The 13,817-nt window shown below is 36.2% G+C and overlaps 1 protein-coding gene across 1 annotated transcript in view; it reads right to left on the minus strand.

Annotated features, from left to right (window-relative positions):
- APC (APC regulator of WNT signaling pathway) overlaps positions 1-13,817 on the minus strand; it is a 121,164-nt gene that overhangs the window by 13,352 nt on the left and 93,995 nt on the right. Inside the window, exons 9-15 of the mRNA XM_028149744.2 lie at positions 12,575-12,673; positions 9,478-9,856; positions 7,599-7,694; positions 6,273-6,326; positions 2,312-2,451; positions 1,692-1,769; positions 1,294-1,410 (exon numbers count right to left, since the gene is read on the minus strand). Coding sequence (XP_028005545.2) covers positions 1,294-1,410; positions 1,692-1,769; positions 2,312-2,451; positions 6,273-6,326; positions 7,599-7,694; positions 9,478-9,856; positions 12,575-12,673 — 963 coding nt within the window. The remainder of the gene's footprint in view (positions 1-1,293; positions 1,411-1,691; positions 1,770-2,311; positions 2,452-6,272; positions 6,327-7,598; positions 7,695-9,477; positions 9,857-12,574; positions 12,674-13,817) is intronic.

Consider the following 13,817-nt stretch of genomic DNA (forward strand, 5'->3'; position numbering starts at 1 on the left):
TATACCATGTGTAAATGGTATCTCACTGTAGTTTTAATTTACAGTCTCCCCGATGATTAATGCTGTTGAGTATCTTTTCAAGTGCTTAATGGCCAAGTATCTTCTTTTCTGCAGCATCAGTACCAGTGTTCTGCCAACTCAGCAGTGTTTTAAAATCCTCATGCAGACCCTAAATATATTTGAATATTATCTTTATAGCCAGTTATTTAGTTAAATGTTTCTTATTTCTAATAATTTTTCAGTTGGTTTTCCAGGTATAAAATAATATAACTTAGCAAAAATACATAAACAAACAATAAAAAACAAAACTTTTTGCCTTTTCTGAAAAGAAAATTTTAAAGAAAGAAAAAGTAGGCTGTGGTTCTAGGAGGACCGGTTGGGTGAAAAGAAACCTGGATTAGCTAAGAAGACTTGCTTAGTCCCTCTCAAATTTCAAGTTTAATAATAATGATAAAAAAAAGCTTAGTTTCTGAAATAGATATCCCACCTAGACATATTTCATTTTACAAACAAATTAATATTTGAGGATTCCTCACTCTTGAGTGAGTCTGATCACTTATTGCTAAGCTGACCATGAAAATTTGAAAACTCTGGGGGACTGAGATTTTTTATTTTGTTTTGTTTTGTTAATCCTCACCCGAGGATATTTTCCCATTGATTTTGAGAGAGAGTGGAAGGGAGAGGGAGTGACAGAGAGAAACACTGATGTGAGAGAGACCCATTGACTGGTTGCCTCCTGCATGTACTCCTACCAGAGCCAGGGAACACGTGCCCTTGACCGGAATCGAACTTGACCCTTTAGTCCTCGGGCTGACACTCTATCCACTGAGCCAAACCAGCTAGGGCGGGGGATTGAGCTTTTAAGAGAACAGAGACAACACTTATACCAGTGATTCTCACTTGGGGGCGATTCTGTCCTTCCTCCTTTCTGGGGGACATTTGGTAATATCTGGAGACATTTTTGACGGTCAGGACTGAGGCGAGGGTGTACTGACACCTAGTGAGCAAAGGCTAGGAATACTGCTAAACATCCTACAAAGCACAGTTCAGTTCCCCCAAATAATTATCTGGGCCAAGATGTCAATAGAGGTGAGTCTGAGAAAGTCTAACTTACAGTAGGCTACAGTACAACCTTTTCCATCTTAATACCTCAGGAGCTTGGAGTAGTCTAGATTAAGGACTGGTGAGATAAACAGGTCAAGAATTAGGGAATCTCAGTGTGGGAGAGGGTGACAAAAAAGTATGTATCTAAGGATGAAATCCGTATTACAATACTAAATGTTTTCAAAGTACCTTTTTAACTTCCAAAGCACATTCCATCAATGCTTTCACACTTCCAACTTCACGCAATGTCTTTTTACTATTTACATCTGCTCTCCAAGACAAATTCCTCAAAACACTTGCAATAACCTGCAAATGAATCGAGTTTAGAATACTTGTATTAAAATGATTTATACTGTCTGCATTTTTTATTTTTAATGCTAGAAGAGTAGAAATCTATTAAGAAATTCCTCTTAAATGCTAATATGGTGTCAAAAGGAATTCCTATAATTATTTTCCTTTATTCTAATGTTAATATAAATGTAACTTAAACATGAGATACTAAAAACTGAGCCACAGCTTAAATTAATCTAAATCAGGATATTCACCAGCTGATATCCTAGAAAAACACTTCAAATTCGAAGTAGTACCTGCTGTAAGTCCTCACTTTCAGATTTTAGTTGGGCCACCAGTGCTCTCATGCAGCCCTTCATAGAGCATAGTGTAGCCTGCAAAAATCAGACATGGAACAGAGGGTCAGTAACAAGGCAACCTGAAGGTGTGCTTCATATTTTACTTCAAATACAATTGTAATAGTCCCACTTTAATTATAGCTAATATTTTATCCATAAAAGATTTAAATCAGATTACATAAATGAAAGACAAATACTCTCCTAATCCTTTGTTATCTGTTCTTCTCTTGGCAAATTGGAAAAATAAAGTGAATAAATGATAAGAAATGAGAAGCAGAGGGTTTTTAAAGTCCTCTCATTTGGATACAACCAGTATGTGTGTAACACACTGGTCGCGAGGATTTTCAGATTTTTTGTGATTAAATAAATCCACTACTGAGTTCTATCTTTTGCTCTTGTTGAATCATAACACAACCAAATGAATAAGGATGTACAGTGGGATGTGAAGTACAGGTTTTTATTAGTCAGTGTTTAATGAGGAGAGTGATAAAAAGAAAACCAGTGAAAAGTAGTTTGTTTGAAGTAAACTAACTCATCATACCTGAGATGACTTAAGAAATGGATCTTCTAAAACATACCTTGTTGGCTACATCTCCAAAAGTCAAGTTTGTCAAAGCCATTCCAGCATATCGTCTTAATGTAATACTGTAGTGGTCATTAGTAAGCCCATACATTTCACAGTCCACTTGCAATAATTCTGCAATGGCCTGTAGTCCCCCTAATTTAAAAAGGGCAAGAGGAAAAAGAGAATAATCTAAAATAAAGCAAACTGGTACCAAACTTATAACTTAAATATTAGGAAAAAAATCTCAAGAATGAGAATACATGGTTTAAATTTGTCTTTAGAATTATAAGCTACAAAAAATGTTATAGGACTTTTGTGTAATACATTTATAAAGTACAATTGACAACTATTCAATTTTTCGCCAGTTTCTCCACCCTCCAGCCCTTGCCTTACTAAGTGAAATGAGCATTACACTCTATTTACCACACATACCCTGTATCTCGTCAATGATGGAGAAGGCTATTTTTTAACACTAGGTCTTCCTGAATGTAAACAGGTAACTTGTTTTTATTATTAGGACTTTATACTCTTCATTGTTGCATACACTTGCCTAATTACTTTAATATTTTTTTTACCTCCTGAATAATTATCCTTAGGAATACTGAAAGTTATCAATGAAACTGTGCATGAAGCAAAGCTTATTTTTTTAAATGAAAAATAATTATTTGTTCAATTTGATACTAAGTTCTATAAAACTACTTATTTATATTTTTAAAACAGTTTACTTTTCTTTGATACTCACAGGTGTCAAATACCAACTATACTAGGATTTAGTATTTTCTTTCCCCTTGATTCCCACCACTGGGTATGCTCAACAATGCCCACAGTGGTCAACAATAGGAAGGCAAGGAGAAAAATGATGAGAAAGCAAAGGGAAAGACATAAAGGCAGGGGTAGTAAAAACAACAACAAAAGGCAAAGCAAAATGGTGAGGGGGTGAGCAAAAATAAAAATGTATGGAGGCTACTCAAATATTATTCATCAACAGTATTAATCATTGTGGAAATGAGAATATTGTTTTGTCACAGAGAAGTGGGTTACACAAAAAGAAAGGCTGAATATAAACAGACAATTCTTAGATACTGTAAGTCTAAAGTGTCAGTTCATTAATCTGAGAGAACCTGTACATTTAGTATTTTGCAAATAACCTGGAAGGGTCAGTATGTAGAGGAATCTGCAAGTTTGCAAAACAGACAAAGTTCTATCTTGATTCAAGAATTTCAGGCCAGGGGATTTAAGTATATGAAGATTCACACAAATTTTTATAATTAGCAGAAATGACAGGTAAGTTTGAATATAAATAAGTGAAAATGAATTTGGTTAAGGAAAATCCAAATCATATTTAGGAAGATTTTCCTCCAACTACCCACAATGATGGAAAAATATATATAAGAGTGAACAAAATACAGTCACTGCCTATATGGAGCTTATAGATTACAGCAAAGACAGACACTGAACAACTAATTAAGGTGTGCTGGACTAAGGGCAAAAGAACAGCTGGACTTAACTTAGACTGAGGAGATCAAGAAAAAGGCTGAGGAAATAATGTTTAAGTTGAGACTTAAATGATGAAGGAGTATCTAAAAAGGTAGGGTAGGGCCGAAACCGGTTTGGCTCAGTGGATAGAGCGTCAGCTTGCGGACTGAAAGGTCCCAGGTTCGATTCCGGTCAAGGGCATGTACCTTGGTTGCGGGCACATCCCCAGTAGGTGTTGTGCAGGAGGCAGCTGATCAATGTTTCTCTCTATTCGATGTTTCTGACTCTCTCTCTCTCCCTTCCTCTCTGTAAAAAATCAATAAAATATATTAAAAAAAATAAAATAAAAAGGTGGAGTAGGAATAACAAAGCATTTTAGGCAGATGAAATAGCATGTGCAAGGGCCCCTGGGCCTGAAATATACAACATCAAGGTTACATGAGGCTACAAATGGGTAGAGGCCAGAACATGCAAGACTTTATGTATCACACTAAGGACTTCAGGTAAGGGAAGGAAAAAGTATATGTGTGCTCTACATAGAGTGGTGGCTGAAGGGTGCAGAACAGATTATGACTGGAAGTTGGGAGACAAGTAAGACAAAGTACTGCAGAATATAAGAGATGATGGTGGTTTGAACTGGGGATGAAAAGAAGAGCAGTGATTTGAGATATATTTAAGCAGCAGAATTACAGACTAAGTTACTAGCTATAGAAGAGAAGGAAAGAATCATGGATATCTTCCAAGATTCTGGCTTGAGCAACTGGGTTGACTGGAATGCCATTTTCTGAGAAAAGAAACCCTGGAAGAGAGAGAGATCTGGGGATGGAGGAAATAAAAATTTCAGTTGTGGCAGCTGAGTTAGAAACGTCTGTAAAACCTTCCAAGTAAAGATATCAGATGATCAATTTGATAATGTATTTAAAACTCAGGAGAAAGAACTTGGATTAAGATGTAAATTTAAAAACATTGTAATTGAAGTGGAAGACACTGCCTAGGGAGAGAGGAGAGAGGAAGAGAGCCTTGGATAGAGCTCTGAGGAATTCCACATGTGATGCTTGGATAAAGGAGAGGAGCCAGGAAAAGAACTGTAAGTTCTGGCCCAGGAAATTGACCTTGGGCGGGGGTCAGGGGTGGGGGTGTCACTGTTGACCTGAAGACAGTGGCCCTGTGTATTGATGAGATCACCAAAATGTTGAGCATTATAAAGCAGACTCTCAATAACAAAACAAAACACACTGTGCTTTGTGCCTACATTAAATTCTGCCCAGTATAGTGATATTTGTGATAAAGATTCTAAGAAGGCACTAAATGAGCAAAGAGTTGAGTACTTTTGTATGGAAAAACTTAAAATCTTAGGATTTGATTCTGAATAAAATAAAAATAAGGAAGGATATGGCCAATGTGAACAAAACCATGAAGAATATGGCTAATGAGAATAGAACATTCAATAGAATTTAGGATATCAGATAAAAGAGAGAGCCCTTTATGTTGCAGGCAAGTAAAAATATGAAAATTCATGATTGTTAGAAAAAAAACATAGGTTGCCCTGAGAAAAATGCGAAGATAGTGAGCATGTCCTTCCATATTTTCCTTAGTGCCTGTGTTAGAAAACAGGGCCCATATGAACCAAACAGCACCCAATGTGGTATCTCATAACATTATAGGTAGCAGAGGACCAACAGCTTCTAGTGACATTCAACAGAATCTTTCATCCAAAAAAGGATAATAGAAAGATGATACAATTTGTAAAGAGAGAGAGAGAGAGAGAGAGAAAGTGTGTGTGTGTGTGTGTGTGTGTAAATTTGGTTTAGACAGTCACCATTAGCATGAAATGCCTCATTCTAAAATAAGTATTAGGGGCTGAGCATCAATGTTCTATAGATTGGTGTTTCATAAAATTTCTTGATCAGAAGAATTACCTAAGTCACTTATTAAATATGATTCCTAGGTTCCCCTTGGAGATTGTTTTACTAAGCCAGGTTGCTACAGGGCCAGAGTACCTACATGGTTTGACAAGTAACTAGTGGTCATTATGATCTGGTTTCGGAAACATTAATGCAAATAAACCATGAGTTACTTGAAAGTAAGGACTACGTCTTAATCTTTTTTTTTATTTTTAGTGCCTAGCAAAGTTTCTAGGTCAGAGCTAAGAATGAATAAATTAGTAAATATATCACTACTGTTAAGAGTCTAAAACTTGCAGTACTAATAGGTGCAAACTTCTATGACCCTGATAGCTGCAGAATCTTCTTGTATGGACAAATGACTGTCCCAGATGACTGGGTTTAGGAATTTCCCTTCACCTATTAGGGACTTTCCCCCTCCTTATCCCTCATAGTCAGATACTTGATGCTTTCTTACTCTATTTCTCCACAATCCACAAACCTTGATCCTTCTTTTGTTCCAGTGCAAATTCGGAGGCTAGGAATGAGAAGAAGGCAATCCTTTGTGCTATGTCCCAGCAGTCACACCCCCAGATGCCCCATCCTGCTCCTCACCTGAAAGCCCCTGCCCTAGCTCCTGTGATGAAATGCCCCGGGTAGCCTTCCTACCTGAAGAAGGAAGAGGAACAAATACTGAGTCTACGATTTACTTTGAAATTCAGATGATTAATGTGTCAGTCCCAGTCTACAGTCCATTGGAACACAGGGACATTTATAGAAAAATCTTGGCATTAGTTTAAGCTTGGATTAATTTTTCTGTTTGTTATTTTTATCCCCTTCCCATTATTACTAGTATTTTAAAAAAAACATCCAAACATAAAACTTTCACAAATGTCAAGACTGTACTGAGGTGGGAGAACTCCTAAGATTATACTCAGTTCCACAGGAGGCTGAGGGAGGTGGTGGGGGAAGGAGAGATTCAGGTGGGCCAACTGCTAGGGCCTGTGGGAAGAAAAGCATGGCTGGAGGACAGGCCCGAAATCAGAAGTACATAGCCTCCCGAAGTAATGACTCTGAAGGAGACAACACTCATTTTGGCTGTCCAGATTCTCTGTTTAAGTCTCACGACTTTGTCACTTTTAAGATAAATGATGAATGATAATGATGAGGGTGACAGGAAAACAAAGTGGGGGCTGGAATGCAATGTAACATAAACAGCACAAAAAGCCAGGGCACAGCTACACTAAGATGGGAACCCAGTATACGGTCTTGCTTGTGGCACCACTAGAGAGATCCAGTTCACATGAGATGGCTCAGCAAGATGCAATTTATAAATATCACCTGTGCAAAATGAACCTAGAAATCAAAGAAAAACCGTTACATGAAAAAATGGGGTGCACAAATGCAGGTGTGATTAGAGTGTGTGATAACACATACCTAAAAAAGTGTAATCCTTCCAAAATTAATAGAATGTTTCTGATTTAAATTAAAGCATAATGCTTTTCCATAAAAACCAGTTTCAAAGATACCATGCTGCTTATCATGAAAATCCAGTAAAGGACTGATAACCACCAAGGTAGATGAGCACCTTCTGGTGTCCATCAGAAGTGACTCAGTTCAGGAACAATGAAAGAGCTCCACATTTCAAAATAATTCAAATGACCCTCCCTGTCAGCTGTCACACCGGGTCTACCTTGGTAATAGGGGCAAGGAGTGGCCTATTTAGTAATTTTTGCAATCTATAACTGAGATTTTGAAAATCCTAGTTTGGGGTAGCAGCTTCTATTATTTAGAACCTTTTCTCCTCTGGAAATCAGACTATCATCATTTGCTACAAGAAGGAAGCAGCTGGTAATATAAGTTAGTGGCCTTATATTCAATTTCAACAATGATGAAATCTTTAATATTTTTCTATGGCATTAAGAAACATTTCTGTCTTACCAAGTTCATTCATTGCATGTCTATGTTCTTCATCAAACGAAAGTTTCATTAGAACACACACTGCAGGACAGATCTGATGTTCAACAGGAGCTGGCACTAAAAAATAAAATTGACATAAACCATAATGCTTCGTTTTCTCAAAAGAAATGATGTTTATTATACTTGAAAAATACACAGGGCTCACTAACATACCCCTAATGCATAGTTTAATGGTTCAACAAACATTTGCTGAGTAGATAAATAAATATTACAAACATGGAAAAGAAAATATGAGTAAAAGGCTTTTCTTGGTTCCATAAAAATGTTTACTATTCAACTGCCCTTGACCAAGTCTGTTAGAATAAGACCCTTGCAGGTTTTTGCTATAACTAAAATAATTTAAAATTATGTTTACTATATGAAAGAATAAAAACATTTTGGTATAAAATTGTTTAATTTTATTTATAATTTCTAAGTAAACTATTGTCATGAGTGTGGGTTAGAAGCACACCACTGTGTACAAATGTAGTAGAGAAATCTAGTATAAACTAGTAGAGAAAGCTTACTTACTATATTGACAGATACTAGATAGTAAAAATTTAAGGAAAAGGCATCCAAGAAAATGTACCTCCACATTTAATATTATGCACAAGGTTTCAAAACTTGTTACCTGAAATAAAATTTAAAAGCAAGTCTATTTTTCAGAAGCAATAAAAATTCATTCTATTTAATTTTTTTGAGGTTCTCAAGAGTCAAAATGTTAGTCATTAATTGTGAGCAGTCAAAGAAAACAATATAGAAAGTCAATGTTCTCCCAGTGAAGCATCTTATTAGTTCTCTTGCCTAGGACAAATAGTTATAAAGGACTATTTCTTCTGTGTGTTTTTTTAATTCTTGAAATTTTTAATATTTTAAATAAATTTACCTAAGCTAAAAATAAAATTTGCTAAATAAATTCACTAAGCTAAAAATAAAATTTGCTAAAGCTTCACAGGTCACATTTTTACCATCACTCCCTGGATCCTGCTTCTCAAATCAATAGGTTGATACAACAGTCCTTTGTGGTGTGCACGTGTGTGTATTTTCTTATCAGGTGAAAGGAAAAATCTTACCTTATATACTTACTAATTTTGGTTCTTGCTATAGGAATGAAGTTATGTGCCCAAGGGTTCCAGCTCCCATGTTCCCTGTGTCTGAGGGACAGGGGCCGGTGGCCAAGGGTCTCTCCTGAGCAAAGAGCTGGGTGGCTGATCACCCCCAGCAATAGGGACCCATTGCCTGGAGCAGGATGGTGCAGTAGGAAGCACACTGAGTTGAGAATCAGGAAATCTGGCCTCTGTTCCTGGCTCCACTTACTAACTGTGAGGCCACAGGCAAACCTTTTAGCTTTTCTGAGTCTCAGTTTCTTCATCTGTAAAATGGAGATAATACCTTCCCTTCCTACTTCACAAGGTTATTGTGAGGATCAAATAACAACAGATATAACAGCTCTGTATCTACTGAGTATATAGTGATATGCAAATGTACAAGATAATGGCTTGGTCACTAATTGCTGAAAAAACTTATGTAAAGTTTCTTTTCTGAACTTCATCTATAAAATAAAAGAGATGTGCAACATAATAGCTCAGATTCTTTCTAGATCTACTATGCTATGACTCTGTATGTCTTTCTTGATTTCCTGTTCTTTTTCTTTGCTGCATAACACTTTCCTTTGCTACATTTTTCTTAATTTTAGACTTAAAACAGACTGAAGCTTTAAACTATGTTAGTAGCGTAGATGGCTAATATGCATTTCCCCCTCCTATTCATAAAAACAACATACGAACTAAAAAAGTTTTTTTTAAAAACGTTTTCATTTGTTTTGTAACATGCACTGTGATGTACACTATAGGGAACATACTTGGATTTTTGTCCTGGTCCATGCCTTGTTCGTGGGCTTCCTGCCACTCCCAACAGGTTTCACAGTAAGCGCGTATCTGTTCCAAAAGATGAAGGACTCGGATTTCACGCCTGCCTCTCTTGTCATCAGGCTGTGAGTGAATGATGTTGTGGAGTGCTGCACTGGCCCTGGCCCGAGCCTCTTTACTGCCCCGGGAATTTCCCAACAACACAGAGTCTTTGTCATTGCCATGTAAAAGCTGGATGAGGAGAGGAAGACATCCAGACTGTCGCATGGATATACAGCTGTCTTGGGAGCTAGACATAGCTAGCAAAGTTCGTGACATATCATCCTTATCATGAGTACCAAGCATTGACAACAATGAATACACCATTTCCACCTGTGGGCCAAATGAGTTTAGAAACAAAATTATGACTTTAATATCCAAAAGCCAACACCAATGAAGTGATGAATGGGATATTTATTGTAACTCATTACAAAAACCAAAAAACTCTTTCCATGATGAAGTAATGAACGTTATTTCAAAATTTATATAATCATCACCAATTTGTTTGTATGAGTAAATAATAGTAGTGGTAGTATACAGTGCTGAAAGAGAAAGTAGGTTCTTACATGCTTAAATTGTGTTTATCTGGATCAGCTCGTGATAATTCATTCACTATAATGGATGAAAATCAAGTAATTTCACTCACAAGTGAGGAAGGTGGCCTATCTAAATTTTTTGGAGTATTAAAATGTTGTTTTACTTCTTTTAATCTAAAACTATAATTAATAAATATGAAAGTTTTCAACAATCATTACTTACTAAGTATTAGTTTTCAGCAATCACTAATCTTCATAGGATTATAATAGTATTGTTAAAATATATAATAGTATTGTTAAAATTATAAGATTTCTCCCTTACACATATAAAAAAATACTTTGTCATAAAAAGAAGAATGCTATGATCACATAAAGAGTATGAAGCAAGGATTCTCATACAATTTTTTAAAAAAGCAATTGCTAAGCATCAACTCTCTGACAACAAAGTCTAAGGATTTACTTAGAAGCAAATTAGAAAAAGGAAACAGTATCCTGTTACCTTTTTTTTTTTTAAATCCCCACCCAAGGATATGTTTTTCATTGATTTTAGAGAGAAGAAGGGAAAGAGAAAGAAACATTGATTGGTTGCCTACTGTACAACCTACCCCCCAGCCCCTCCCAGCCTGGGAATGGAACTTGCATCTTGGGTATGTGCACTGACTGGGAATCGAACCTGCCTCCTTTTGATGTAAGGGCAATGCTCCAACCAATTGAGCTACACTGGCCAGTTATCTTGGACTATGATCAGCTTCATTTTAAAGGTTGAGAAAAGTAGAGGGTATTATATACAGAATGTATCATGTCTATAAATCAGTGGTTCTTAACTTTTGGCAATGCCTTAGAGACATTTTTGGTTGTCACAACTACAGGAGGAAGTACTATGGGTGTCTAGTGGGTACAGACCAGAAATGCTGCTAAGCAGGCTACAATGCAACAAAGAATTATCCAGTCAATAGTGCTCAGGTTAAGAAACTCTACTCTAAATGTGTAAACACAGACCACTCTTAAATATGGAAGTTTTAGGAAGGCAGTGTAGAATTATGGATAAATGGGCTTTCAAATTCTGGCTCCACTACTTATGAGTAAGCTGTGTGACACTAACAAGTTATCTGATTTCTCTGAGCCCATTTTTTTTCAGTTGCAAAATGAAGGAATTAACCAAATAGGGTTTTCTCCTGAAGATTAAATGAATTAATACATATATAGGGTAGTAGATGGCATTCAAAAATGTAGGAAGCTCTTCTATTATGCATAAATTACTTCAAAAGAAAAAGGTATTATAGCTGTCAGTTTTCATGCAACAGTAATGTTGAATATTAGAGATTTTCTTTATAGTAAAAACTATGTATTGATGTTGGATAGATCTGGGGTTGAATTCCAATTTAATTACACAATAGCTGCCTGAACCACTTTTGTATCTGTTTTCTCATTTAACAGAGAGAAACAAGAATATCTCACTGGGTTTGAGAAAATTAGAGATAACATACATACAACTCCTACCACAGTTATTAGCATTCTAAAGGTCCCAAGTAGTAGCTATTTTGAGTTATTAAAAGAATTAGGTCTTATATTAATAATATTACTCCAAAATTCATTTCTTAAATCAACATTAGTTATTTCAGTAATGCTTTTCCTAAGAACCATTATATTATTAAAATAATGAGTATACAGAATATGCTATGAAAACAATTAATGGAATTTAGGTTTAATGAAAAATAAATTGTTTAGTAATATTAGAATTTCATCCTTTATTAATATAATATTAAAGTCTCTGGCTTTAAAACAGTAATAAAATAATTACTTTCTTTTCAAACATGCTATTCCCAAGTCCTAAGATATTTGCTAACATCTGAGAGACCCTAAGAGAGCTGACTTATCAGCAATGGATAACATTCAATTTCAATAACTGTTCCATCTATTTAAATAAATATTTATTAAACACTCATTATTTGCAGGCTCTGTGCTAGATGCAGCACATAATACATAAAAGACAGCCTCTGTTCTCCAAGAGAGTTTCATGCACTGTAGTGATTCAAACGAGGCAGAGAGACTACATGGGGAGGTGAGAGGACCATGGGAATCAGAAAACGTTTTGTAAAGAAGCAAGCCTGAGAAGAGTTCTGAAGGCTGGCTAAAGCTTTGAGAGCTGTTGTGAGACGGGGTAGACAGTGGAGATGCGTGCCACTGCAGGCAAGGCGTGGAGGATAAAGTCACAGGGAGAGCTCAGGAAAGCAAGTAAGCCAGTGAGGCTGGAGCTTAGGGTACTGGCAGAGAAGTGGATAAGGCTGGGGGAAAATATATGAAAAAAACTAGCTAATTTGGCACTTTTAATAATCCCTATTCTCCCTTTATTTGTGCTCCTTTGTATAAAAAGATGTCATTTCTTTAAGAAACTATGATGATGGCATCAAAATTCTCCTCTATTTAAAAGATGAAAAATAATGTTTTTACTGACTTATCTAATATTAGAGAAGTATTCATAGTATTAGTGACCAGGTTTATAATCTTCTGTTACCTTGGTTCCCAGATGACTTGTCAGCCTCCGAGGAGCAGAGTGTGTGCTACTAGAACTCAAAACACTGGCTGTTTCATGATCCATTCGTGTAGCCGAACTCTAGAAATTAAGCAAATTACAGATAGTGTAATTTAGATTGTATATAAATATAGCTAAGTTCATGTTAAGGTACTCTTTACGGTAGACAGCTAAATATAGCATTAAAAGCATGAACATTGCCCTAGGCAATTTGGCTCCCTAGATAGAGCACTGGCCCTCGAACTGAAGGGTCACGGGTTCTATTCCGGTCAAGGGAACGTACCTGTACTTTGGTTACAGGCTCGATCACCAACCCGGGTCAGGGCATGTGCGGGAGGCAACCAATTGATATACACATTGATATTTCTCTGTTTCTCTTCCTCCCTTCTACTCTCTCTGAAAATCAATGGAAAAGTGTCCTCAGGTGAGGATTAACAACAAAAAAAGCAAGCAAGCATGAACATTATAATTGCTCAAAACGAATGTTTTTACCTATAAATTAGGTAAATTTTACAGAAAAACTGAAGAAAAGGAGATTTGTTGCAAAAGACAGTTAAACTACACTCCAGAAGAAACCAAACACTGAAGAAATTCTAAGAGTAATATTTTTTTACAGATCCAAAGACATGCAACCACATTCAGTTAAACATAAAGTGATTGACAGAAAGCTCCATTGATGAAATGTTTCAAATTACCACAAAACTGACTGTGAATTCAGTATAGTCCAAGTTCTCTGGGAGCTCAAAGTATAGAGCAGACTGCTTAAAACTTCTATTAGAGAAGGACTTTAAAAAGGCAAGTGGACAATTAAACCAACAAATTGTATTAAATGCTGTGAGAACAACTTTATATATTTCACAGAGGTGGGAACAAGGAAAATGTCCTGAAAGAAGTGCCATTTAAAACTGAGGGGAAAGATGAGTAAAACACATACAAGTGAACGAAGTAGAAGAGAGTTCCAGGCACAGGGAACATTATTTGGAAGGCTTGGACATACTTAAGGACTGGAGAAGTTGAGCTGAGAGAGTGGAGAGAAACAGGGCAAACAGAAATACTGCTGGAAGAGTTGGTAATATAAAGAACTTACATACTATTCTATGGGGAGTGGGTAGCCACTGAACTGTTTAAACAAATAAGTGATATGATCAGATTTGTGTTTTCGAAGGATCACTCTGATTATAATGTGAAGAATCTTAACCTAATAATAGACAAACATATAAATTGA

The sequence above is a fragment of the Eptesicus fuscus genome, chromosome 4 (genome assembly GCF_027574615.1).
Source record: "Eptesicus fuscus isolate TK198812 chromosome 4, DD_ASM_mEF_20220401, whole genome shotgun sequence".
NCBI lineage: Eukaryota > Metazoa > Chordata > Mammalia > Chiroptera > Vespertilionidae > Eptesicus > Eptesicus fuscus.